The sequence below is a fragment of the Salmo salar genome, chromosome ssa27, assembly GCF_905237065.1.
Source record: "Salmo salar chromosome ssa27, Ssal_v3.1, whole genome shotgun sequence".
Taxonomy (NCBI): Eukaryota; Metazoa; Chordata; class Actinopteri; order Salmoniformes; family Salmonidae; genus Salmo; species Salmo salar.
The window spans coordinates 9,955,181-9,981,339 of NC_059468.1; the positions used below are offsets into that span (position 1 = coordinate 9,955,181).

General features: G+C 45.4%; 1 protein-coding gene across 1 annotated transcript; it reads right to left on the minus strand.

Moving 5' to 3' along the window:
* Positions 1-341: 341 nt before the first annotated feature.
* On the minus strand, positions 342-25,330 carry LOC106588416 (ETS domain-containing transcription factor ERF). The gene is made up of 5 exons (XM_014177368.2): positions 24,727-25,330; positions 9,136-9,370; positions 6,531-6,643; positions 4,650-5,539; positions 342-4,546 (listed from the first exon to the last, which is right to left on the minus strand). Exons 1-5 carry the CDS (start codon positions 24,746-24,748, stop codon positions 3,986-3,988), a joined length of 1,821 nt encoding a protein of 606 aa, XP_014032843.1. The 5' UTR covers positions 24,749-25,330; the 3' UTR covers positions 342-3,985.
* Between the last annotated feature and the right edge of the window lie 829 nt (positions 25,331-26,159).

Genomic DNA, 26,159 nt, shown 5'->3' on the forward strand with positions numbered 1-26,159 from the left:
GGCATATCTTGGCAAAGGAGAAATGCTCACTAACAGGGATTTAAATTAATTAGTGCACAACATTTGAGAGAAATAAGCTTTTTGTGCATATGGACAATTTCTGGCATCTTTTATTTCAGCTCATGAAAAATGGGACCAACACTTTACATGTTGCGTTTATATTTTTGTTCAGTCTATATCTATGACAAACACATTCACAGCAGAAAACATGTCAAGGCGACATGAAACTTGCTCAAACAGTACAGCTAAGGAGGATGAGGTAGAAAGGCATTGCCCTGAAGTGACTAACTAATGTAATAAACTCACGTGTAAGTCCTCTTTTAAAAAAACACAGACACTTGTCAATTTTCACCTGTTTTAATGAACCCTGATTACAATTTAATTACAAATAAGGGGTGAAAAATACAAGAGAAACAGGAGGTACGCTTCCTCAAGGCATGGAGTCTCATCTCTCAGTTTGAGTGTTAAATAACCGCTGAGAAGAGTGAAAGAAGAGAGAGAGGGAGGATAGAGGGAGAGAGATGGTCACCTTTCAAATAATACATTATCTTTTTCCTCACAGAGTCCTCCCAAAAGTGAAAAATAATATATATATACACAAGACCCAAAAATATTTCAAAACGAAGGTAATGTGATAGGATTATGTGAGCCCCTCTTTTCCATGTGTCCACAATTACAAATACAACCAGCTTAGTTGAAGTTATAACTACTATTTTAGTTCAGATAATAGTAAGATGGAGGAGTTGTCATTGTCTGGAAAATACATACTGAAAAATAACACACTAATAAACTCATGAGATTCAAATAGCCATGGAAAAGAGGTAGGCCCAGAGGAGTACAAAATAATCAAATAGTAAATCATGTTAATAATAATAATAATAATAATAATGACAGTAATAATACATTTTGAAAAATAAACAGCAATGATGATATTGAGGGAAAAGTATCAACATAGTAGGAAAAAAAAATGAATGGTGATTTAATTTTTATTTCTAAGCAACAATTAAGGCAGCTGTCAGTTACAGTGCAAGGCGGGACAAAAGACTATCTGGGTGGCTAAAGGCATCAGCATGCTTCTGTTTGACTGGTGCCGAACCGAATGACTTGTGTTCGCGTACTCCCTTAAAGACATTCGCTTGAAAAACAAGAAAAAAAGCGGCAATAGTACGGTTTGTCCATTTTGAGACGCCGTAGCCAGTATACACTTCCTCAAAATAGTCAGAATAATTCAAGAAATATGTAATTAATTGACGTTTTTGCAGAGAAAATCTTAGTCGCGCAATTTTAAACCTAACTAAGTGGGTGCAGTATTTCTAAACAAAAAAAAATGTGCATGAAAATGAGTTGTCTCTCCTTGAATGACAACTAAGACTTTATTGAAGAATCCCTACTGTTGACCAATCACCGAAGAAGGGGCATAGACTTCAGCTACTGATGTCGGTTTGCTTCGAGAAAAAATGTTATGTGCCCAAACAGCTGAAAAAACCTTACCGAAGTCCAAAACGTAACAAAATGTTGTCATAATGTATCCACAAACTCTTCTGAACGGTTTCTGCTGGGAAGCATGCGGACGCCTTAAGGCAACACCAACAGCTGCTTAGACACCCACTCACGCCACACTAGCGCTATGAACAAACTCTGGGCAAGTCTTATTTTGGCCTGGATCTTGTTGTGTTACCCAGCTGGAGGGGCCTAAACGCAGTAGATGACACCTGCAAAGCGTCTTCTCAGATTACGGGAAGTCCCTCTCCGAGGTTTTGTGATGTCATATCCCGCGTGGGCGATGGTGGTTTCTCTGGTTAAGCATCTACAAAGCCAGAGGGACTAGTACAGGGGTGAGAAATCATGTCGCTAGTGATGTCACCTTCCTTTTACTCTAGGTTAGCCGCATTTACGCATTACACCCCTCTCAGCAGACCAGGTCTACCTCACATATGTACACACAGGTAGGTGGTGGAGTGTTGCTGATGCATTCTCCTAGTATACTTCATGGTCCAAGACAAAAGGCGGGTTCAGTAGACATCAAAAGGCTCCTAGTCCCTGTGTTCCCAGGAGCATTTGGGGTGTCGAGAAGGGGTGAGCCTGGTCGTAAAGCTAAGGTTCAGGGTCCAAGATCTAACATTTCTCCATTATTTGTTAATTTACTGTCCCTTTACACCCACCACCCTTCAACCCCCAAACAGAATACTTGTTTTTACATTACAAATAGAACCTTGTTCCGATTCCTCTTGCACAAGGACCCTTTTCAATGCAGTTCCACAGTCAAGAGGGGCAAGGAGAGAAGAGGGCTCCCTCATATATGCCCAACATATAGTTACCATTACAATTCCTGATTCATGTCAAATTATACTTTTTTTGAAATATAACATTTGTATTTAATATATTCAAATAAAATATGTGTAGTATTGGTTTTCGTTATTCAGCATCTGTTTCTTAAATGGTATAAAAAAAATAAGGCAAAGTGGCAATTCGTGTATGCAGTCTGTTCCCACGCCACACCAACTAATTTCAGTACGGTATGCTCTTGAGGCTTCTACAGAGTGTGTGTGTGTGTGTGTGTGTGTGTGTGTTTGTGGGGAGGTACCATGTGAGTTAACAATGACAAACTTGTTTACATGAGTGTGAATGTCAGGGAACAACATTGTGTGTGGGAGAGTGTGAGCACATTATTTGGCAGGGGTAATTCCTTTTAAGTCACCTGTCAGTTTAAAAAAGGCACAATCTCAATTTGTCCGGTTTGTTCATTAAAACGGGCAAAAGTTAAAATGTCACTAAAAAAGGCTTTGTGAAGTTGCCTGTTATCAGCTCGGTACTCGCATTCATGGTGTACTTTCTTGGGGAGGGAGGGGAGAATCTATTAATTTCAGTCTCAGTTCAAGAACATTGTATATACAGAGGTACTTCTAACCCTCCGTTCACTGCAAATGCCCCACCGCATCTCCCCAAATGCGGTCCTTTTTTTCTTTTGAGGCACTCTCTATGGGACAAACAGGAGCGGCTTAAATGAGGGGAAAGGACGAGACCTCTAAGATAATATTTCAACACCATTCCAAGCGCGGACTAACTACCTATTTCCTCGATCCTCTCTCCTTATAAGATTGTGCAAAAGTCTTGTAGGGTCCCCAAAAGCTGTCCATTAAGGCCTGGTTGGGTTGGGTACGGCATTGTTGCCATGGTAGGTGTCAATCAACACTTGAGTGACAGGAAGGCCATAAGAGACAGGGGGGGTGCTCCAGTCAGTCCATCCACGTCCTTTATAGATCTGCACACCATTATGGTTTTTGTCCCTACGCTCAAGTCTGGGGAGAGACGATTATCAAAGAGCGTCTGGTGAAAAGGAGGGCTCACTCAGACAGAAATTCAGTCTTAAGTCAGTCCCTGTCGAAGAGGTTATGATTAGACATATGCGGACAAGGGGGTCTCTGTTTTGAATCCTGAGATCCCTTCCCAGTCATAAAAGGTGATGGAAAAGTTGACAAGAGTTGGTACGAGGTCCCCGTCAAGACAAGCACTTCTGTAATCTCTTTTCAAGTCTGTTGAAGATAGAAGGCATTGTCATGATGTCACCCCCCCAGTGTCAGCGACATTAAGGTCCGTCTGGGAGAGCGGGTCTGAAGGGACTCTCTCCCATCTGTTTTGATGCAACATAAAAGGCTAAGGAGCTAAGGGCGTTACTGGGAGGAGATGCTGAGGGGAGATGGAGGCACCTTAAGGCAGCGTTCAGGTCTAAGGGATGGATCCTGGATCTAGGCCCTGAAGGGTCTTCTGTTTAGAGGGGATATCTAATGGCCATCCTTAGTGTCTCAGTCACAGCATGTTGAGCTGTGTGTTAATGTTCAGTATTAAATCAGTTCAAAATGAGAGTAAAAAAAAGCCTTCCGCACAGGCACTTGTGTATATGCGTAAGCTTGGTTATATGAGTGTGTGTATGTAGGTACGGGCATGAGATCGTCTCTCTGTGTGTGTGTGTGTGTGTATCCCTGCCTCAACAGGCTCCATGGTTCTCCAGAGACAGCTGGGCTGTGGCTCTCTGCAGCTCGGAGCTGGCCCTGCGCTGGGCCGGAGGAGCACCCAGACTCATGGACGGGCTTCTCCTTGGCCCCTCCCCATTCTCTGACTCCCTCCTTGCCGGCTCCTCCACCACCTCCTTCTCCGCCCGCACTTTCTTATCCTCGGCCTCCTCGCGCTCGCCATCGGCCTCCATCTTCTGGTCCTCGCTCCAGCGGCGTTTGAAGCGCAGCTTGAGGGGGATACAGAGGGTGCCGCCGGGGCTGATGGGAGGTCCCTGGCCTGGCTCGCTCTTCAGGCCCAGCAGGGAGGGAGTCAGAGGGCCCATGGGAGGGGCGGCGGGGGTCTTGAACACGTCCTCATCCAGGTCGTCAGCGGCGATGGCGCCCAGGTTGGTAATGGCAGTAGGGGCGGTTCCATTGGTGGGATGAGGGGGGGTGAAGACGTCGCCCTCGTAGTCGTCGAGCAGCTCGTCCTCCTCGCTGATGTCGGTCACCTCCACCTCCTCATCGGACTCGATGTCGGAGACGGGCTCCACCTAGACAAGAGACAACAGAGGAGTCATTGATGAGCACATCTCTTTTTACATTAAACTGGGGGTTAGTCAGGCTCACCTTGATTCTGGTTAGTGATTGGCTCACCTTGATTTTGGGAGGGCCCACTGAGGAGGAGGAGTTAGAGAGCAGCCCTAAAGCAGCGTAGGAGGAGCCTAGGCTGGAGGAGGACCCACCGGTAGAGGACGCGGAGCAGTCCCTCTGTTTACGCCCCAGCGGAGGCGGCTGCAGCTTGAACTTGAAGGGCGAGGGGTGGTGCTCCTCCCCTTGATGGTGGTGCAGCGAATGGGAGTGGGGCATGGGCGGGGCATGGTGGTGGGCTGTTATGGGCTTGTCAGGGGCGGCAGAGGGCCTGTGGGGCTGGGGGACCACGATGTTGGGGTAGTGGAAGAAGGCTCTGGGGCTGAGGTGGTAGTTGTAGACGCTCTGGTGGTGGGCCTGCAGGTAACGCTTCATGTCGTCCGGGTTGAAGGAGAAGTGGGAGCCCAGCATGGGGCTGAGGGAGGGGGACGGGGTGTAGGGCAGGTGGGAGCCAGGGGTCATGGACAGGGTCGGGGACAGGGTGGACCCCAGGAGGCCCCCAGGGCCCGGCAGGGGGGACACAGGGAATGGAGACATGGGGTCACCGTGGACCCTGTGGCCGGGCGGGGGACGGCCTAGCCCGCCGGGTCCCCCGTAGGCACGAAACAGCGAGTCATGGGAGAGGCGGGGGTGGAGGAGGCCGCGGAACGCCCGTTCAGGGCCCACGCCGCCACGATCTTCACCCCCCACGCCTTCCTCCAGCTCAGAATTGGTGGAGGTGCCGTCGCTGCAGTCGGAGACAGAGCCGCGGCCCATACGGCGGGCCACGCTGCTGAACACGCCCGGGCTGCGCAGGTCCTCATTGGGGGAGAGCACCTCGGACGGGGTGGAGGGGGGGAAGCGGAAGTGGCTGCCCCCGGTCGGCACGGGAGGGGCGCTCTGGGGGACTCCCCTACCTGGAGAGAGAGAACAGGACAAGTGAGTTAGAGAGGGTAGGAATGAAACAGAGAGAGAGTGCGAGACACAGAGAGCGAGCAGTTAGTGTGAGGCAATAGGTGACAGAAGGAGAATCAGAGCCAAAGTGAAACAAAGTCAGAAAAAGCAGGTGAGTGACAGTAAAAGTTACTGTGCACAGAATCACAGAGAGACAGAGAGAGAAAACCCACTGCTCACACTGGCCACGTGTTACATTACCCTTTTCTGCCCTGCGATACCAAATTGTGGAGCACAACAAATTCTTGGCATCCTCGCCCGTGCCAAAATGAAATATTGGAAAGTCGTTCTTTTTGCCATCACAAATACGAGTCGGGTAGCTCCATTTTCCTAAAACCGCTGAGTGAGTTAAGGTCGGAGAGGCATGGGTGTGTGTGACCACTATATCAAAACATGTCAAAACCCAGACCACTTCGCATATGGAGTATAATAAAAACTCCATGCAACAGCTATGTCACATGGTATCAGGCTTCAAGTGTGCCCTATTTACACTATGTGGCTGTGATTACTGCCCCAGGGCTTGAAAAAAACACAAAAAAGAGGAAACACTTGGTATGAAGCATATAAACAAATATGCGATATGCAAACATCGCCCCACTACATAAACCTGATGGAGATGGATGAGTATTTTAAGCATTTAGTGCACGTCATTACCTGTCAGTCATTGTAGCCGTTTCCACAACAAAATGGCGCTAGTATGTGGTAGGTTCTCAGGCACATTAGGGATCTGTACTGGCGTAGCTAGTCTTTAATACATTTAGAATTGAACAGATACATAAATCAAATCTCCCAACGATCAGACGTCAGTAAACGCGTATGAGGACTTTATGGAAATGCTTTAAGACTTCCAAAATGATGGGACACTTACAACGTACTCATCTATAGTATCCTTAAAACTGTGCCAGTGATGGTCTCCAGGTGGATTTCCAACCAGACTAGAGACAGAGTACTGACCAGAGCCCATGTCGATGAAGGGGTAGTTGACCAGCACCAGCTTGTTGAAGTTGAACTTGTAGGTGAACCGCTTCCCTTTGGTCTTGTGGAGGATTCTCTTGTTGTAGTAATATCTGTGGGGGTCAAGGTTTACACGGTTAAATAAGGACTAAATACATTCAGTGGCACACAATGACAACACATTATGTGGTCCTACTGAGTGTGATACACAGAACCCCCCCCAAAAAAGACATGCAGTATCTATTACTATGTAATTGTGTTGCTATTTATCTAAGGCCGGTGTTTCCAACCCTGTTCCTAGAGAGCTACCCTCCTCCAACCACAGTTATAACTAACCTGGTTCAGCTTATCAACCACACAACTGGAATCAGGTGGGCTAGATTAGGGTTGGAGTGAAAACCTACAGGACGGTAGCTCTCCAGCAACAGGGTTGGAGTGAAAACCTACAGGACGGTAGCTCTCCAGCAACAGGGTTGGAGTGAAAACCTACAGGACGGTAGCTCTCCAGCAACAGGGTTGGAGTGAAAACCTACAGGACGGTAGCTCTCCAGCAACAGGGTTGGAGTGAAAACCTACAGGACGGTAGCTCTCCAGCAACAGGGTTGGAGTGAAAACCTACAGGACGGTAGCTCTCCAGCAACAGGGTTGGAGTGAAAACCTACAGAACGGTAGCTCTCCAGCAACAGGGTTGGAGTGAAAACCTACAGGACGGTAGCTCTCCAGCAACAGGGTTGGAGTGAAAACCTACAGGACGGTAGCTCTCCAGCAACAGGGTTGGAGTGAAAACCTACAGGACGGTAGCTCTCCAGCAACAGGGTTGGAGTGAAAACCTACAGGACGGTAGCTCTCCAGCAACAGGGTTGGAGTGAAAACCTACAGGACGGTAGCTCTCCAGCAACAGGGTTGGAGTGAAAACCTACAGGACGGTAGCTCTCCAGCAACAGGGTTGGAGAGCCCTGATCTAAAGGGTATCATTATGTGCAGTAACCATGACAATACCAAACGTAATGAGCACACACACACACACACACTGGAGAATAGTAGGTCTCTCTTGCAGGATATGGTTCACCTCAATGAGACGAACCTTTACAAAACAATGGCCAAATGAACACACAGGGACTCAGTCTAAGGACTTCTGTTGCACTAGGAGTGGAAGGAAGTCCTCAGCCATTGTGGCCACCGAACCAAAAGGTAGCTAGCTCTAGCTCGTTCACTGCTGAACCTCTCACGCTGGCACAGTGAGGACTCAATGGATGAAGGGCCTCTTCCGATTGCAGCGGCCACCACTATGAGTAGAGGGCTCCCACCTACACACGCTAAATGGCAGTGATAGGAGGAGGCTGCCTAGTGCTTACTTTGATATAGATGTGAAGTGGAGACAGGTTTGGACTGGAACGTAATGTTCACAGGCGCAGAGAGAGCACTCGAACACGTGGGGGAAAGGCCAGGAACACACACACACACACACACACACACACACACACACACACACACACACGGTGAATGACTTTACTGGAGTTGACACACGCAAGCGCACACACAGAGAGAGAGAGAGAGATGGGAGAAACATGCAGACACACACAAGGGCTCAAGCTTGCTCTACGGTGCTTTGAAGAACAATTGAACTCACTTCAAACAAAGAGCTAACGTTACTACTGCCTCTATGACACAGCTTTAAAGTACATTCTAAACACTAACACACACACACACTCCGTAGCCCAAGCAGCCCCTAATCCAATCCTAAACCGTAATGAGGGAAGAACATTGCCATATTTCAATTCCTTCAGAACTTAAAAGCTTCTTTCATCGAAGAGTTTTATGACAGAAGAAAGTACCATAGACGTTAGGTCAGACCGGTCGAGGAGACTGGTACACCATAGAAACAAACCGCCAAGGCGCAGATGGGATGGAGGAGGACTGGCAGAGAAAGCAGCTGTGACGAGTCATTGGTAGGATGAGCACTATCTGACCCACACCAACCTACGACATGAAGGTGACGCTGACAAGCCAGTGTGTGGCCAGCTCTGGCTGCTAAGTGTGTGACAGCCAGAGATATGCGTGTGATGTGTGTGTGTGTGTGAGATTGAGTGAGTGAGCGAAAGAAAGAGAGTGAGAACAGACTGCGGACTAAATAAAAGCTCTCAGCTTCCCACGTGTGCTCTGCAGCGTGTGTTTCTAAAGACAAAGTTGTCTAAATGAGCGGCCACGTTAAAGCGAGGGACCTTGACGTACATCCGAGATCAACAAGTCGTGATGAACCACGCTCCCACTTTCTCCTCTGCTCTCCTCCCTTTCTCTTTGAAAAACAAACGGTGGGGGCACTCCAGAGCCCTCATTGGTCTGGCCCATCTTAAATCAGCTAAAAACAGTCTTCTAATAACAGCGATTAGTTGAGTCCGGTGCATTAGAGCTAGGCTGGAGCAAAAGGTTAAACACACTGTAACTCACTATGACTACAGGTTCCCCCACTTCAGGTCTGTATTTACACAGGTTTGTTACACTTAGATTAAATCTCTTTTGCAAGAGAGACCCCGTTCACTTCATTTCTTCATCCTACAATACCCAGAATCCCTAAGTCGAGTCGATAGTTGCTCCCCTTTCTTACCTAAGCGCTCTGCTCAGCTTGTCGTAGTTCATCTGCGGTTTGCACTTGCGGGCGCCCCACAGTCGGGCCACCTCTTCGGGGTCCTTGATGACAAACTCTCCGTAGTCGCCCTGCCAGGCGATGACTTCATGGTACTCCTCCTTCCGCAGCAGCTCCAGGATGAAGCACCAGAGCTGGATCTGTCGCGAGCCGGGGCTCGACTCGGGCTTGTAGGCCCAGTCGGGGAAGGCAAACCCTGGGGGGGGGGAGGAGGAGAAAGGGGGTTAGATGGAGGTGTAGTGTTCTAATGCTGGGGATGGTGGAGCGAAGAACAGAGGCCACAGGGAAAGGCTGGTAGTGGAGAGTCGTCAAAGAGTTTGTGGGTCGTGGGTCACATGTAGATTATTGACCAAGTCACTTTGGATTAAAAAAAAGAAAGAGTCTTACAGAGCTGTACTGGGATCAGTGTTCAAAAACCCAAAAAAATGTTGTTTTTTGGGGGGCGGGTAAATTTGTTTGAGTTTGAAATCAAAGCTGTACAGGCCTGGTGCTTTCGTATCAGTTCCATGTTTATCGTTAATCAAAACGGCCTTGAGTATGAAGACAAAATAAAAGCTATAACGAGCATTAGACACATGTGAGAACAGAGAACGCAAGTATGTGTTTTAGAGATGTAGGTTGTGCTTAAAGACTCAACACCACTTCAACACAAGGCCAGGCAGAGACATAACCCCCCACACACACACACACACACACACACACACATACATACATACACACACACACCTCATTAGGACCAGATGTGCTCTAGGAAGCAGGCCGAGAAACCGCCCTCGGAGAAACACATGGGCACAACGCAACAGATAAAACCACACTACGGTATACATACCAGAGGTATTTATGTTATAATAGAAAACAGAAGGACATCATATCTAGAATACTAGAGTAAACACCGAGATAAGAACACAAACAGCAATACCGACAACTGGTACCCTATTGCCCCATTGAACCACCTGTTGAGCCAAAGTCCACAATTGTCACTATAAACCGTCATTCCAGGTCAAATGCTGCTGTACCAGAGGGACTTCGACGCCCATTGTCACTAAAAAACTCTTTGTATGAAGGAAGGAAGATTCAATTTTGCGAGTGGCCCAGTTAAAAGCCTTCGACACGTGACTCACACAGAGTAATAGGATAGGGATAACAGGCTAAACCATTGAACTATTTCAATTGTCTCGTCTGAACTGAACAAAACAGTGAATGGTTCTGATGGCTATCCGACGCTTCACAGCTCCTAAAGCATAAGCGTATAATTCCCACAACGTCGACAGGAGCGGCCAAATCAAATGGCGCCACTTTAGCGTCTGTGCCACTTGGGCAGATGCTGGTGAAGCTGGTGTCAAAGCACATGTAAAGCCCGGCAGGAGCAGATAAAATGAGAGCGCGTGAGCAAATTGAACAAACACACGTTCAGAAAAGGTAAAGTGGGTGCATGTGTGGGAGCAGAGTGCTCACACACACAAATAGCAGCAATGCCCACTGAGCGTGCGTCAGTGCTGACTCATGGCCTCTTCTTGTTTGTCATTCAGCTTTCACATGGAGCGCGCCTTTCCCCTCCTCGCTGCCATCCCTTTCTTTCCCTCGCTCCCTCTGACACCATTGCTTAGCAACAGGAAGTTTTAGCTCTATAAATACAAACACCACAAACACAACGAACATAAAACTGTAATTCAATTAAAAAGGTATCTAAAGTTCAGAAAGTGTTTGGGGGGGGAGACAAAGAGGCAAAAGACAAAATGAGCGAGGGAGGACAGAGAGAAGGAGGCATCACAGGAAAAGATAACTTGTCATCTGTGGTTTCACTGATGAAAGGTCGCGGTTCTACTCTGCTGTCCCTTAGCCGACACAGACATTCACTGTAGCGTCCGTCACATACAGCAAATCTCATAACTCAAATCACTGACACTCACAACGCTGCTCCTCCCTAGACGGATGTGCGCACACACAGCATAACAGCCATTACAAGCCCGTCTTCTGCTCTGCTGTGCTCACTACCAGTGGTCCTGCTGCTGATCCTGCGGGTGACAGTAACTATGATAGAATTACACACGGATAAACACGATCATGGTTACTTCCCATGTGTGGTGTGCTGATACCTGGGAGAGTCATGTAGCGGGGCCATAATGATCCAACGAACATCAAGTCTATGAGGTCAGTAAGAAGACACAGTTGTCCAACCATTTTCCCTGGGTCTCTAAGGGAAAGAACTGAAGGAGTAGGGACAAGAAAAGTGAATTTTTAGGCCTACCACAAGAGTGTGTGACCATTATTCGAGGCACCTGAATTTCCCTTCCAACAGAAACATAGGATCTCTGAACGAGAACCATTCTCATACGAGGATTTCAATACGGCTACTTGATGTTAGCGGCCCTATGACGTCATGTGTTTATAATAGTAGCTTTAAATAACAGATAGTCATCGCGTGCATTGTCCTGAACGCCTGCTGGTCTGAGACCAGGGGCTCCGTCGCCTCTTTTTCACCATGTTCCCTCCATCAATTCCCCCCCCTTTTCCCTCCCTTCCTCCTATTCTTTGCTGGCTCTATATTTAGCTGGAGGAAAAGGTCAGCCTCCGTCTGCTAGTGACGGCTGCCTGGACACAGAGATAGGTAGGAGGGGGCACGGACTTGTTCTCCGAGTGAGTAGTCCATCACCACTGGACTACCCTCCATTGAATTTCAACGGGGACATGCCACGGTGCATTGAGAGGGTGAACACACACAAATAAAAATATAAAACAAGGTAAGTGCTAAAACTTCTTGTAGCTAAAAAGGTAGACGCTAACATTGACTCATGCTAGCCTGAGGGCTAATAGTTCCCTATCCTAGACATGGCCATCAACACCAACTCATGAAAGGTTGCTAGATTGAATCCCCGAGCTGACAAGGTAAAAATCTGCCGTCCTGCCCCTGAACAAGGCAGTTAACCCACTGTTCCTAGGCCGTTATTGTAAATAAGAATTTGTTCTTAAACTGACTTGCCTAGTTAAATGAAATAAAAAAAAATGTCAAGAGTACAGGGGGAAGCATTAATAGTGAGACAAGGAGGGGCAACTTAAAAACCCAGGAAGAAGACAGAAGAAAACAGATCAAGTGTAGGAGGGGCTAAGGACCCGGGTAGGAAAAACACCCTGATGTAGATCAAAGAGGCCAGTCAGAGCTGCAGGTGCACCACATGAACTTTCACCCCTCTCCCGATTCTAGAAAGCAACTGTTTACATAAGAGAGAGAGAGAGAGAGAGAGAGAGAGAGAGAGAGAGAGAGAGAGAGAGAGAGAGAGAGAGAGAGAGAGAGAGAGAGAGAGAGAGCGGTAAAGGGAGGGAAACATGAAAAACTAAAATCAGCACAGAGTACTGTGAAAGAGACCAGAAGAGAGATCGGAAAATTTCTCTCTGGCTGTTAAGTACATTATTTTTTTTTTAAACGGTGTATTAGGCTGTGTGGCCTTTCCAAAGATATAAGGCGCAAAGGGAATAAGCTATACATTGGTTGTGTGTTCTGTGTGTGATTGGCCCCCTATGCACTAAGTTCTGGGATGTTTATGCATCCAGCAGCCACCATGCAGGTGCACCAGACCCCAAGCAATGTAGCAGCCAACAACAACAAAAAAAGACAGGGTGGTGTGGTGTTGTCATGGCAGTACCTTCACAAAGACGCCACTCCACCACACGGCAGACCCTCGATATGTTACCTTCATCTTTACATCAACAATTGCCAATGTCAACGCCACCGAGATGAAAGCAAGTTAGAACACGACGGTGGTTGGACAGTCGTAGGGGCTGGACTGCGACGGTGTAATGGATCCCGAGGTGCGCCGGCCAACTCTGCCCAGACAGAAACCAGACGCGTCTTGGGGAGTTCCGCGCAGTGCAAGCTGTGATTAAAAATCAGCCTTAGATGGTTAGACGCGTGTTTGCGCCAATTTTCCTGCTATGTGAGGACTGTCGAGTATGAGTGCCGTGTCCCGTGCAGAGAGGACACAGAGCCAGTGTTTATGCGCACGCCTGTGCAGGCCCTGATCAGTCTCCACGCTCAGCAATAGATCCCTGGGACAGACGTCCTAAATACTAGTCTTGGAAACCTGAGGTTAGGAAATGGAGTTGATCTCCATAATAAACTTGATTTGTGCGTATATTATTAGCAACTAATACAACACTCATAATTCACTATAAAGTATTTGTTATAATCTTTGGTAAACCTCAACCAATTAGGAATTGCTTGACCGGGCTTGACCCTTAACACTAGAACCGCTAAAGCAGTCATTTGGAATGTATTAATCTGGCATTTGTAAAGTCATGCCCCCTTCCATTTTCCTAAATACGTCTATATAACACACTGTCATTGTTAGAATCTTAATATCACAAACAGAACTGGAGTTACAACCTGTTTTAGGATGGCATGTCATTTTTTTGAATGGTTTTCCCGTTGTCCCTCCTCCTCCCAACAGTAGAGCCTGCTCCCCTTCTCCTGGAAGTTGAAGACGCCGTGCCAAGTCGATAATCACCCTGATAATTGCCTCGAAACGGAACCAAAACTAAATTTCACACGTAACAGATTAAATAAATGAAGTAAAGTGTGATGGGGGAGAATGGGTGAGTTGAAGAGCGAGGAGAAGCGAACGATGTAATTATGTAATCACTAACTGTGAATGAAGAACAGGGCGGGCCATTCTATTGTATTGACCTATTCCAATTATAATCTCTCAAATGGTATGTACCCTATATCAGTCCACTGAATCTAAGCAGCCTTATCAGTATTCTCGGAGTACACAGTGAAAGCGTGCGTCATTTACAATGGCAACAAGACTAAGACAAATGGATGCAGATGCTCAGTTCGAGGTGCTACAAAATCGAAATGAAAATGCTCAGAGGGTGGGGAAGAAATGAATCATGACATCTCTGATAATTATTCTTCTGATTCTGAGCCCCCCCAAAAAAGCCAGAACGGTGCACACTGAGCAGCAAGGCCTCACATTTCCCGGCAGCGTCGCCCGACATCGCCGTGGATGCAACCTTGTGTGGCCGTAATGCCCCCCTAAAAAAATGCCATGTCTTGCGGCCAAATTGGCCGTTATGCCCTTGGCCTGAATATAATAATTATAATTCTCATCTCCTGGCTGCCAATCGTTGTGCTCCGAAGCTACCTCTCACTTACATTGCGCTCTCAGATATCTCAAGTCTTCTAAGGCTATGCCCTGAGAAGGATCGTGTCCTTCTCAGGCATCGCAGCTCCGAAGTACAAGACATACACATTGGGATGCAACAGCACGCATCCTTCTTATCGAATTCCCGAGGTGCACATTGATGTTAGAAGGACTGTCCACATTTACTTTTCCTCGGCCAACAAGATGAGTAACGAACAGCAAAATCACTAGCCTGCGTCAATCTACTATCCCCCATAGTACAAAAGTTTAGTTAGCCTATCTATTCTATTGGTCAGCTTGTCGTTACGTGACAAAAATAAAGACAAAGATTCCAAACAGACTCTGGGTCCATTGCGGGACGATAGATCCCAAATTCATATAACCACTGTACATCAAACAAACTTTTAAAAGCAACGAGTCTGATGTAACAGATCCGAAAGTTTCGTTTAAAATGTTGATAAACTATTACTTCTTCACATTATAAGCACAGCAATGGACACACGGCAGTAGGCTACACACGCAAATGTTCCAAAATGCAATTAGCGAGAAAACACGCTTCTCAAAAAGCCCACCGCAAATGCGAGCGGTTTCATGTGACAGAGACAAAAATATCCTTTAGACATTTAGGAAGAGGGCAGACCTAAGGATGTACCAACTACCACGTGTTAATAATATGACTAGGATTGACCATGGCTGCTGGACAACAAAATAAAGTCATTTGAAAACCAATAGAACGTGAGAGAAATAACCTACTGGCTTCAATGGCACATGAGGAAGTGTTTCTAAAATAATTCCCTTGACATGCCTATGTTTGGAATTTGGCTAATGTACTTTGAAACAAGGTAAGACATGCCTCACGAAATGACAACAAAAAAAACATCCAGGTTTTAAACAATTACATTTATGGTTAAATAGTTTCAAAATGTTTTCTGCCTCCGCTCATAGGAGTGTGATTTTGTGCGCAACAGGCACTGGCCTTTCTCTCCTAACAAAGAGTGACCAGTAGACTTATGCAGGGGGCTGCTGCTGCTGCTGCTACTACAAACCCTACCCACCAAATCATTTCAGGCCACACCCCTGGGCCTGGCATTAAGCATATATGTATAAAATGAAAAGTCTGTTTGACTAAATTTTCTGGCGCCTCCCTCATGTCAGCTTCGGTGTGGACATGTGAGGCCGTAGCCATTATGCATTTATCACCTACACTTCGACAGGCAAATGATTTATCTACATAGGTTTTTCATTTTTCTTTACAGATTAGCTAGTGTTTTTAAAATATATTTAAATTGGCTATTTTGGTTAAAGGCCTTGGTGCCCTGGCAGATGTCCTTGGTTGCCCTGGCAGATGGCCTTGGTGCCAGATTGGGCACCTCTTGAAGGCCAAATAGCCTTGCCCCTAAAATCACAAAATTCCAGACCTGCAGAGCAGGTGCCCCCACCAGCTTTGGGTGTTTATGTGGCATGCTCCAACTGATGCTATTGCGTGAAGATGCTTTACTTGGCTGACAAACTGACAATAATTGACTTTTTTTTGACTGCTGTCATAATCAACACATTCATGATGATGCCATTATTGCTTTTGTGCTGATTTTCAGTATTTATCAAACACACTTGGCGCTTATAATGATGTTTAGGCTAAGTGAGGTTGTAATCATTTGACCACGTGTCAAAGAGCACATTTCTTGGTGGCTGTTATTATATTTTTTATAACAAGAAGCTCTTACTGCATTCCAACACATATGCTTTCTGTTTCATTGTTGTAACAATGGCACTGCACGAATAAAATGTATTTTACACTTTATTTGTGCAAAGCTGTCATCAAGGCAAAGGGTGTCTACTTTGAAGAATCTCAAATATATTTTGATTTGTTTAACACTTTTTTGGTTACTACATGATTCCATATGTGTTATTTAATAGTTTTGATGTCTTCACTATTATTGTACAATGTAGAAAATAGTAAAAATAAAGAAAAACCCTTGAATGAGTAGGTGTGTTCAAACTTCTGACTGGTACTGTATATATTTATAAACTGGGTGGTTCGAGCCCTGAATGCTGATAGGCTGACAGCCGTGGTTTACCACACGTATGACAAAACATTTATTTTTACTGCTCTAATTACATTTGTAACCATTTTATAATAGCAATAAGGCACTTCAGGGGTTTGTGGTATATGGCCAATATAGCATGGCTAAGGGCTCTGTCCAGGCACCCCGCGATGCGTCGTGCCTAAGAACAGCCCTTAGCCATAGTATATAGGCCATATACCACACCCACCCGTGCCTTATAGCCTACAGTAACATACTAATGAAAATGCTATTGTGTTATTTGAAATATATATACACTCCAATATTACCAAAGAACTTTAGAAACACAGGCAAATTATTAGTTTTGCGATAGCATATATGAAATGTATTAATTACACTGTTAGAATGTTGTAAGTCAGAATGACTGCTCATTCATTTGAAGGGGGGGGGTCCCTCGAGGGCCAGCGGTTCTAGTGTTAAGAGGATGGTAGAATAGCAAAATAAAATCCACTTGAGAGGTATTTGCACATCCTTAATCTAAGCTTTATCATCCCATTGACCGTTAAGACCGCTGTGAACCATGTGACTGAGTAGAGAGTAGAGGCAGTGACCTGAAGAAGACCTGGAAGTGATCAGGGGGGACATGGAGGGGTCGGCTGGGTGAGCCGGGCTTAGCGCAGGCTTTTCCCTCCATGCTCTGGGATGGTACTAACAGGGTAATGTGCAAGACCCCTGGACAAAATCAGGTCATGTCCAAGTGAGAGGACGACCATGTGTTGTCTAAATCCCCACTACTCCAGAGAGTAACTCTGCCTACAGAAAGTGGGGCATGCTGTTGAAAGAAGTCAGCTCTGATTGGCTTTTTCCTCATAGACAAGCATCCTTGCTGTGACTTGGAAATGAGTCTATCCAGAGGGCAGTGGTCTGAAAGTGGGTTCTGACTGGTCAGTCCAGACAGCCTCCCAGTGGGGTGGACCAAGATTGGCCCGTTCGCACAGCTGGTCCTTTCAGCCCACTGTGGGTGACAGACCGAGTCAGTCGTCTGAGCCCAAGTCACTGGTGGTGGTACAGGGGCCTGGCTTCTGGTGCAGGATATTTGGTGGCAGACTAGGGATCACAAGCACTCCATGGGGAGAAATGCAAGTAAGTTCCACTGTCTTAACTCTTCACACATCTCAGTCTGTTATATCTTATCCCCTGCTCCCCTGTTATTTGTCCTATAATTTGAGGCACACAGTTTATCTCCTGGCTGTCTTCAGATTCTTATTCTGGATCATTCTGCGAAGGAGGGAGATGCAAGGGGGGGGGCACTAAAGTCTTCTTCTGAACTCAGAGGGATCCAGGCATAGCAGTGGGAAGTAGGGGTGCTGAGGGTGCTGCATCCCCTGAAAAAAGAACATCGGAATAAGAAAGTAATACTTTATTTTTGTTTAGAAAGAACTCCCAAAAGTAGCGCACTGGGCCTTTACTTCCTGTATTAGCAGACCTGTATAGCTGTCTGTAGGGCGGGCAAAGTTATTTTTCTTGAAACCCCCTCCCAAAGTCTGCAACAACAAAAAAGCAGCACCCCCACCCCAAACATATTCCCGCGGCTATGCATCCAGGCAGCACAGATTAGGGGTCTGGCCTGTGCTCTGTTGGAGACAGCAGCAGTGTCTGGCTTCTTCTAAGCCAATTCTGTCTCTTCGATTCGTCAGATGGCACACGCTACAAACTTCACTCAAAGACGTATGAAATCTCAGGTTTGTGAGTTCGCAAAAACACCAAGACTTGCAGGATGATGGGAGAGATTCTGGAAAAGTAACAGCAAACAGAGCAGGAGAAAGTGAGGGGGAGTGAGAAAGGTGACATGGAAGAGAGGACAAAGAGCTAACATTGAGACATTCAGAAAGTCAGTGGGAGAAAGATCAAGACGTAGGCCTAGACAGAGCAGGAGATCAAGGAAATGCAAGCGATAAAATTTTTTAAAAAGTGGCCAGGGTGGGTTAACGCAGTGGAAAGGGGGCTGGAAATGGGCGGACGAATCAGAGAAACGGATAGATTGCCCCGTTTACAAAGTTCTGTGTTGAGGTTAGGTCTCCAGACAGTCTTTACTTTCATTTCTCTCCACAACCACAGACAGCGGCTGATGACAACTTGGTGGCTCCAGCTGTGAGATTAGCGCACAGTCGACATCAGGGCTCCCTCCCCTAACCGACGGCTGTCACCACAGCCCAGAATAAACCACCAAACCAAGGGAACGAGATAAATCAGTCAGAACTGAAGCTGCCAATCTCTTCACTGACGGCTAATGCATCTTTCAATTTTCCATCTTTCCATAGAGACAAAAAGTCTTCATAGTCATTAGTGATAGTTGAGTCATGGTGGCAGTACACTGTGCTTTCACTCAAAGTCCTCTACTCAGACCTCTCATGATCTAGAACTAGCTTCAAATTGACTTGATATTAATACCCAACAGATTAGGTTATATGGAAGCATTTTGCTGTAATTTATTTGCCGTGATCAATATCAGGGCGTCATTAATGATGTTTACACAAATCGGTCTCAGGCAGCCTGCATATAGGGGTAACTGTAATGTCATCACGTTGTAAAGTCCATGTTTCAGCAGAAACAAACTCAATGGCACCAAAGCCCGGCCGTCCCGTCTACAGTCAGCCGTCAATATCAGGGCATCATTAATGATGTTTACACAGATCGGTCTCAGGCAGTCTGCATACAGGCTTACTGTAATGTGTAACGTCGTTAAGTTGTAGAGTCTGTTTTAGCAGAAACAAACTCAATGGCACCAAAGTCCAGCAGTCCTGTCTTCAGTAAGCCGTTCATTCCACCTACCCCCAAAAAAGAAGTATTTTAATCTCATGACGGTCGTCATCCATAACCGCCGGTTACACGGTCATTGTGCCAGCCCTAAATGTAGGCTGTATGCAAATCATCAACTTCAGGAAAGCTACATTGTTTATTTTAGTGGGGCATGCAACACATCTACTTGTTTGTGATTGATGATAGGCACTATGCAAAAACACTAGGCCCGAGGTGGCCATTTTAACCATCTCAGTGTTCACATTTTCCTAATTCGGTTAAATCCAAGTCCTAATCGCATTAGCACTGGATCCTCCTCAGACTAAATTGGGCGCGTAAAAATATAAGAGGGAGTCAATGTGGCGTCACCACAAAGATGGCAACCAACATCAGCACTAGCGTGAGAATTGAGAGTGTGCTGCGTGTGTCTGCGTAGTGGGTCTGTGTATGTAATGCAACACAGACGTCAGCATTTTAACTGGTATGTGGGGGGTCTGGCCCCCGTAATAAACTGTTGTGTGTTCAGCATAGAACACATAAATGCAGAGTAAATCTTCATTACCCCGAGTCTAGCTCTTGTACTTACAATCGGTCTGATAGAAGTTATATAACTGATCTTAAAAAAGATATATATATATTTTTTTAAGAGCCTTGGTGACATTCTGGGGGGGTTCTCAGTCGAGTTAGGGAAAAAAACAAATGTGCCGCTTATTTAACTGTGAGCTGTGGTCTCTGGCTGTAAAGCTTACCAACTGGAGAGGAGACTGAGGGAGAAAACAGACATACTGAAGGAGTTTTAATTAAACCTCCCCTGATAAGATGGAACCATTTGATGACAAACAGGAACAAGGCTGAGATTCCCTTCTGTTCTGTCACGGCCTGTAAACAGCCTCCCCTTCAGATTTCTCCTTCTTCACACCTTACCTGCTTTGATCTTGCTCTGGTGAAGAATCGGGTGCAAGTCGTCACGTTTGTGTGAAGTAGCGTGAGAAAGGAGGGGTCCACGCCGCAGCGTTCTCACCAGTTCAGCCTTCACACACGCCCATGTTCAAGGAGATGCACTTTAGAATATCACAGAGTACACCACTAACACAAACATTTAGTTTGAAGTAAAACACACTACCACACACTCATGTGGAAAAGCCAAAGCCGCAGGGATTCAGAGCGAGTTCTGACAGACACCGGCGAGACAGAACCTCAGGGTTCCCACCAAACCCAGGGCTGGAGCAGACAAAACACCCAGGCTGCTCCCCTCCGTCCACAAGCCACAGGACAGAGCAACCTGCACTTTTGACAGCTTGGCTACACACTGGGACACAGATGGCCATGGGTGAATGACGTGATGTGTTAATATTTTGTCCAACAGTACGTTCGCATTAAAAACATTTTACTAGAAAAACTGTATGTACAGATCTGTTAAGCACCAAATATTATACTTTGTAACTGATATTTGTCAGACATTTTGGTCACTTTGACACAGTGACTAACACAACTGTACCATCTGATTAAGTGAAGCCCCAAGGGCATTGATGGGAACATTTCCGCTCAGAAGAGAAAAGTCAGCATATCTATGCTAAATATTCAATTCTGTATTTTAGATTAGGGGTTTGGTAATGATTTTGAAGATTTTAAAAACCTTATACATAATCTGTCCTTAAACCTTGTGACATAGTACTTGACAAAGTTGATCTTTCACTGATAAGGCCTGTTTGATTTAGGCTAGACTTAAACCTTCGGAATGTCAGTTGAAGACCAAACGGCTAGATTAGAAAGCAATAACAACAAAAAACAGTCTGTTCAACCAATTTCAAATGTGTGAGAAAAGCGCACCACGTAAGCATAAGAACTCATGTCGTTCTAGAAAGATATGCTTATCTTCGAGAGTAAAATGGACCCAAGTTGACTTAAATTGGTTTGGTCACATCAAGCTCCTTCTCAGAGTTTGTGAAGAAGGCGGAACCTCTGCATCCTGTCAGGTGTTCACAGATAGAGGCCCTGACATGTTATCTGCTCAGCGGCCCGACTATTTTTTGGTTCCACTTGGGCTACCCCGGCGTTTCATCTACACGGCAGGAGCCTTTCAAGCATGGAGCCGGGTGGGGGAGCAACCCTACTGTAGTAGTACAAATAGTCTACTGTATTCAGTGGGTAATGAACTGTGACGCGTGCCTTTGTTTTACCAGTATTACCTGGGCCTGGTGTATTTTCTTTTCCTCACGGTAGAGGTAATAACCAAAGCACATTTCCAGGAAAAAAATATCTTCCCGTCATCACGGGTCAGAGTACGGAGTTCACTTGCGATGGTGCAGGTTGCCAATCTGACGACACCATCATAACCTGCTTATTAAGGGTTTTCAATAACATTGATCCATTACTTTGTCAGCTAGGCCTAGTCAACATGTTGGGGATATGCTGTTGAGAAAGCCTCTCTTTTATAGCCTAGGCCAATTTCAACCCACTATGCTTACTAATTTGCTTTCCTGACCGTCATGTTGTTTAAATGCAGACAGGAACAATGTTGAATATTCCCACTGACAAACATGAGCACCCCCAGCAGTCACTTGCAGTGGCCTGTGCAGGCTAATTGCTAATGTATGGGTCCTTTGACTTCGTACACTGGAGAAGACAACAAAAAGTGCCCGGCTACAGCTGTGACGTCGCACATGTGGCGGATTGTTGATATAATGAGCAACACAAGTGGAAAATTAGGAGCTAGCAGCCCAGACTGCTCACATCCTGGTAGGATGCGAGTGGAGTGTGACCCATAGAACTGGAATCCCAGTGCCGTTGACAGATGCCAAAGGCACCTTTGAGCTGTTTCACCTGGGCCAGAGTCAGCCAGGAGCGTGCAATGTTCAGAATGGAACAAACAGATGTACTATAGGCCTATACATTGGACTTCAGTCTCTATCATGTGGATTTGAGAGCCATGTAGGCCTACGTGACATTCTATAATCTACAACATAAATATGTGCCTGAATACCATTGCCTATTGAGAAACAAATTCATGCTAATGATATTTTCCTGGAATGTTGGCATCAGTCTACATGACAATACTAATGAAGAGTAGCATAAAGTAACTCCCATACACCATAATGATCCAGTTATTAGACAACGGAGTTGCTACACAAAGCTGTGGGAGGACAGCGGCTTAGCCTACAAGATGGATTCCCGAGATGTGAAGCATTCAGGAACAAATTGAACCAATGAGTGCATGCCATAAAACTACTTAGGAACACTAAATCTGCCCTGGGGGTGTACAACTGCTCCTCCCACAATCTCTCTTTTCAGAGGAGTAAAAGATACCTGGATTCCTGCATGTTAGAGGATCCTGGGTGGGTGCTGACTGAAGGCCCAAGGCCACAATACCATTTGGTGTATGAAAACAAAATCCCCATTTTACAGTGACCCTTCAGCTTCCCAGCTCCCACATCCCGTATGTAGGATACCTCGCACCCGGTGTCCATACTCTTCAAAATATAGTGTAATATTTGCAGTAATATTTGCAGTGTGACAGGATGCGTGTTTGTGTTGTGGCAAATATAAAGCAATATCTCCTAGAATTCCAAATAGGCTTAATTTAAATCCCACCATTTTCTGGTTCATTAGACATTACAGGACAACTCAGAAATGTAGTTGTTTATGGAAAAATAGTGTGTGATCAAGCATAAATGTTTTCTGTGAGTGTGAGACAAATTGTAAGCCATGTCCCAAGTGAGAGGTGTAGCTCAAATGAGGTGGGGGAAAAGGTACACCTACATAGAGCAGATATTTCTAGCCAACCAACTCATATGGAAAACATTCCCATACTCTAAATAAGTTATTTCATGTGTGGGTGTACCCAAGACTAGGGGGAGGGGAATGGAATAATCCGCTAATGATTTAATGCATGTGAACATGATTTCACTGGCAATGCACTTATTTTTATTCAACCAGAGTGGGAATCGATCTTGCCAACTAGACCTACTCAGAGTGTGATTGCGGCACGCTATTCGGGGCTATTGGTCCATTTTAAAGCTAAGACTCCAGAAAACAGGGGGGAGACACCAGTACAGTAGGTGGTGTTAATGCACCATAACATTGGATGTCAACCGTCGATAAACCCCACAGAAGAAGAAGAGACGAAACAGGCAGGGGCGACACCAGTAGCTAGCTAGGACACCGGTAGACAGTGTCCTTCGCCGAGCACTGCTTTCCCATAGTTCTGTTTAACATTACAGCGAGGGCAGGTGCTAGCAACAAGTACTAACATTACTAAGGACACCAGTAACTAGTTACTAGGACACCAGTAGACAGTGCCCCCCCCTATAAAAGTTGTGTCTGAGTTGGGGCGGCAGGTAGCCTAGTGGTTAGAGCATTGGGCCAGTAACCGAAAGGTTGCTATTTCGAATCCCTGAGCTGACAAGGTCAAAATCTGTCATTCTGCCCCTGAACAAGGCACTGTTCCTAGGCCGTCATTGTAAATAAGAATTTGTTATTAACTGACTTGCCTAGTTAAATAAAGAAAATAAAATAAAATATGAATTCAACCTCATTATATCCAGCACCATATCAGTGTCTACTACACATGTGAAAATTGCACGTTTATATGATGTGGTTTAAAAAGATAAAGATTCCCCAAAAATGTTTCTCTGACATCACAGGGTAGGATTAAAAGTTAAGAAAAAATTTGATTTTCAAAGCCTGCAACGTTTCTAGTCAGAGGGTGGGTATTTCTTTTCCCCACGTCATCGCGAATCTGTGTTTAACCTAATGTAATCGGCTGTAACTATCTTTTTTCACATATGTGTTTCTACAACACGTAGAAATGTGCAGTTCACACATTATGTAGACATTGATTTTGTGCTGGAAATAATTAAATGACGTTGCGGTGGTTAAATGTTAAATGTCGAATGAGAGTCCTGGCATGCCCAACTAGCAACCCTGGTAAATAGTTAAGTATTGGAGAAAATAACCAAACAAATAAACAAACTTTATCAACAGGTCTGTGCCCGTTAGATAGCGTAAGCAAGGTTGCGTTAGCTAACGCTAAATGTTACTCGCCAGGAATGTCCATTTTGGGGAATTGGTTAGCTAGCTAGTCAAATTTGGAAGTTCGAAAGTTGGTTAGCTAGCTAACTAGCTGGAATAATAGCCAAGTAAACTTAGCTATCAGACACCGATACAGTAAGCTGTTTGTTAACCAATAGACAGTGGTATGAGCAAATGGTTTTTCGTGGTTATTTTACAAACTTTCCACGACGAGTTAGCTAGCTCCGCTTGGACTCGAGTAGGAAATTGCGGCAATCAGCTAGCTAATTAGCCTAGCGCCCTAGCCTATCTGGGTTTTCAAAGTCTCATTACGCAGAGTTCTTAAATCAGTAGTTATTTACGATAACCATTGGTCGTTGTTATCACACAAGGGTACATAATTACAAAGTGATCATTTTTCCATTACCAAATGATCCAGTTGTGATTGTGTTGTAACGTGAAACAATAACAACCGCCAGTCGAGCGCCATAAAGTATCAAGCACTTCCAGTGGACAACAACAGGAACACAGAGTTCCATTCGGACAATAGTTGGTCCGCAATCATTATCGTAACTTACCCGTGTCCCCCGGGGTTTTCATGGTGACTCTGGTCAATTCAGAAAGTTTCCCGTTTGGTTGTTAGTTAGCGTGGTATTGGACACCCCAGCCTTCGTTGTTCTTGACAAATTAAAATCGAAAAATTCCTCGCTGGCTTGAAAACTTTTCCGTTTCTAAGCTTAGCCTAAACCCCTCTGTTCTCATGCGCTCTAAACCCCCCAGGCCCCCTACTGTTCCCTAGTTACTTTTGAGCTCCTAACTTTATTTTGTATTTTCTTTTTCACAAACCGTTGAGACGAATGTTGCTCTAGCTTTGTATAAACCCACTCGTCAGCACTGAATGGCGTTGAACTTTGAGTCCGTCGTGCTGATAGTGGGGGAATGCCTTGTAACACTGTTATAATTCTTTAGCTAATCAGTTTAGCCGCATTAAAATGTTGCATGGTCGAATCTTCCACATCGTCATTCCAGCAGTCAAAACATCGCATGAAAAACTCTCAATCTGAGTATGGAACCACGTTTTTCTTCTTCTCTTTCTACAGACTTTTATTTTTCCACTCACTCCGTATTCTCAACCCCCAGCCCCCCTTCCTCTCTAGGGGTGTCGTGTTTCGCTCTCCCTACCACACGGGGCCGCCCACGCGGACCTGGGAAGGAGCTTACGCCTACTTGCCATTCGCCTGGTTGGCGTCACTACACCACACGACGTTGCCGTGGAGACCCACCGCCGCCGGTAATGTTGACGTATTGCGTTTTGCCGCGAATATGTAACCGCATCAAATCATAATCAGTGATTATTTGATAGTTTTCCCACGTAGTTTACTGCAGAGTTGCCAGGTCCAGCTGAAATGTGTAGGCCAATGACTATACTCAAAACATGCCAACAAGGCCTAAAAACTAGCCAAAATGTTTCGCAGCAAGAGAGGAGCTGCCAATTTAGCCAATTAAATATTTTTCCATAAAGTTATCGAGTGAATTATAAAGGAATCTCGATTTAACGTCTAAAGACCTGAGAAGCAAAATAATTTTTTTTCATAAAAATGACTAATAAAGGAATTGGAATTTGTCGCAAGAGAAAAGATAATTCGCCATTTTTATGAAGGTTAGGCTATTTTATGGCAATTTTGTTGTTATTCTGTGGAGGATGTTAAAACTACAATCCGTTATAAATGGCATATTTGCGAGATTGACTTGTCGTTTCAATAGGCATAGGTTAGGCCTACTGACTCAAATCTGGGTTTATGATTGTAATTACATTTGGCCATGGTTTGGTTAGCGAGATGCAGGTAGCCTATAGCCCTTTTAGGCCTAATGCAGTTTACTTAGTTCAAATTGACAGACTAATTTATTCAACATGAACAGCCAGGCGATTTCGAGGTGCTTTTAAGAAGTGCTTCCTTTGCCCAATATAGGCATCTGGAATAGGCTATGCTTGCATATGCTTGTCAATGTG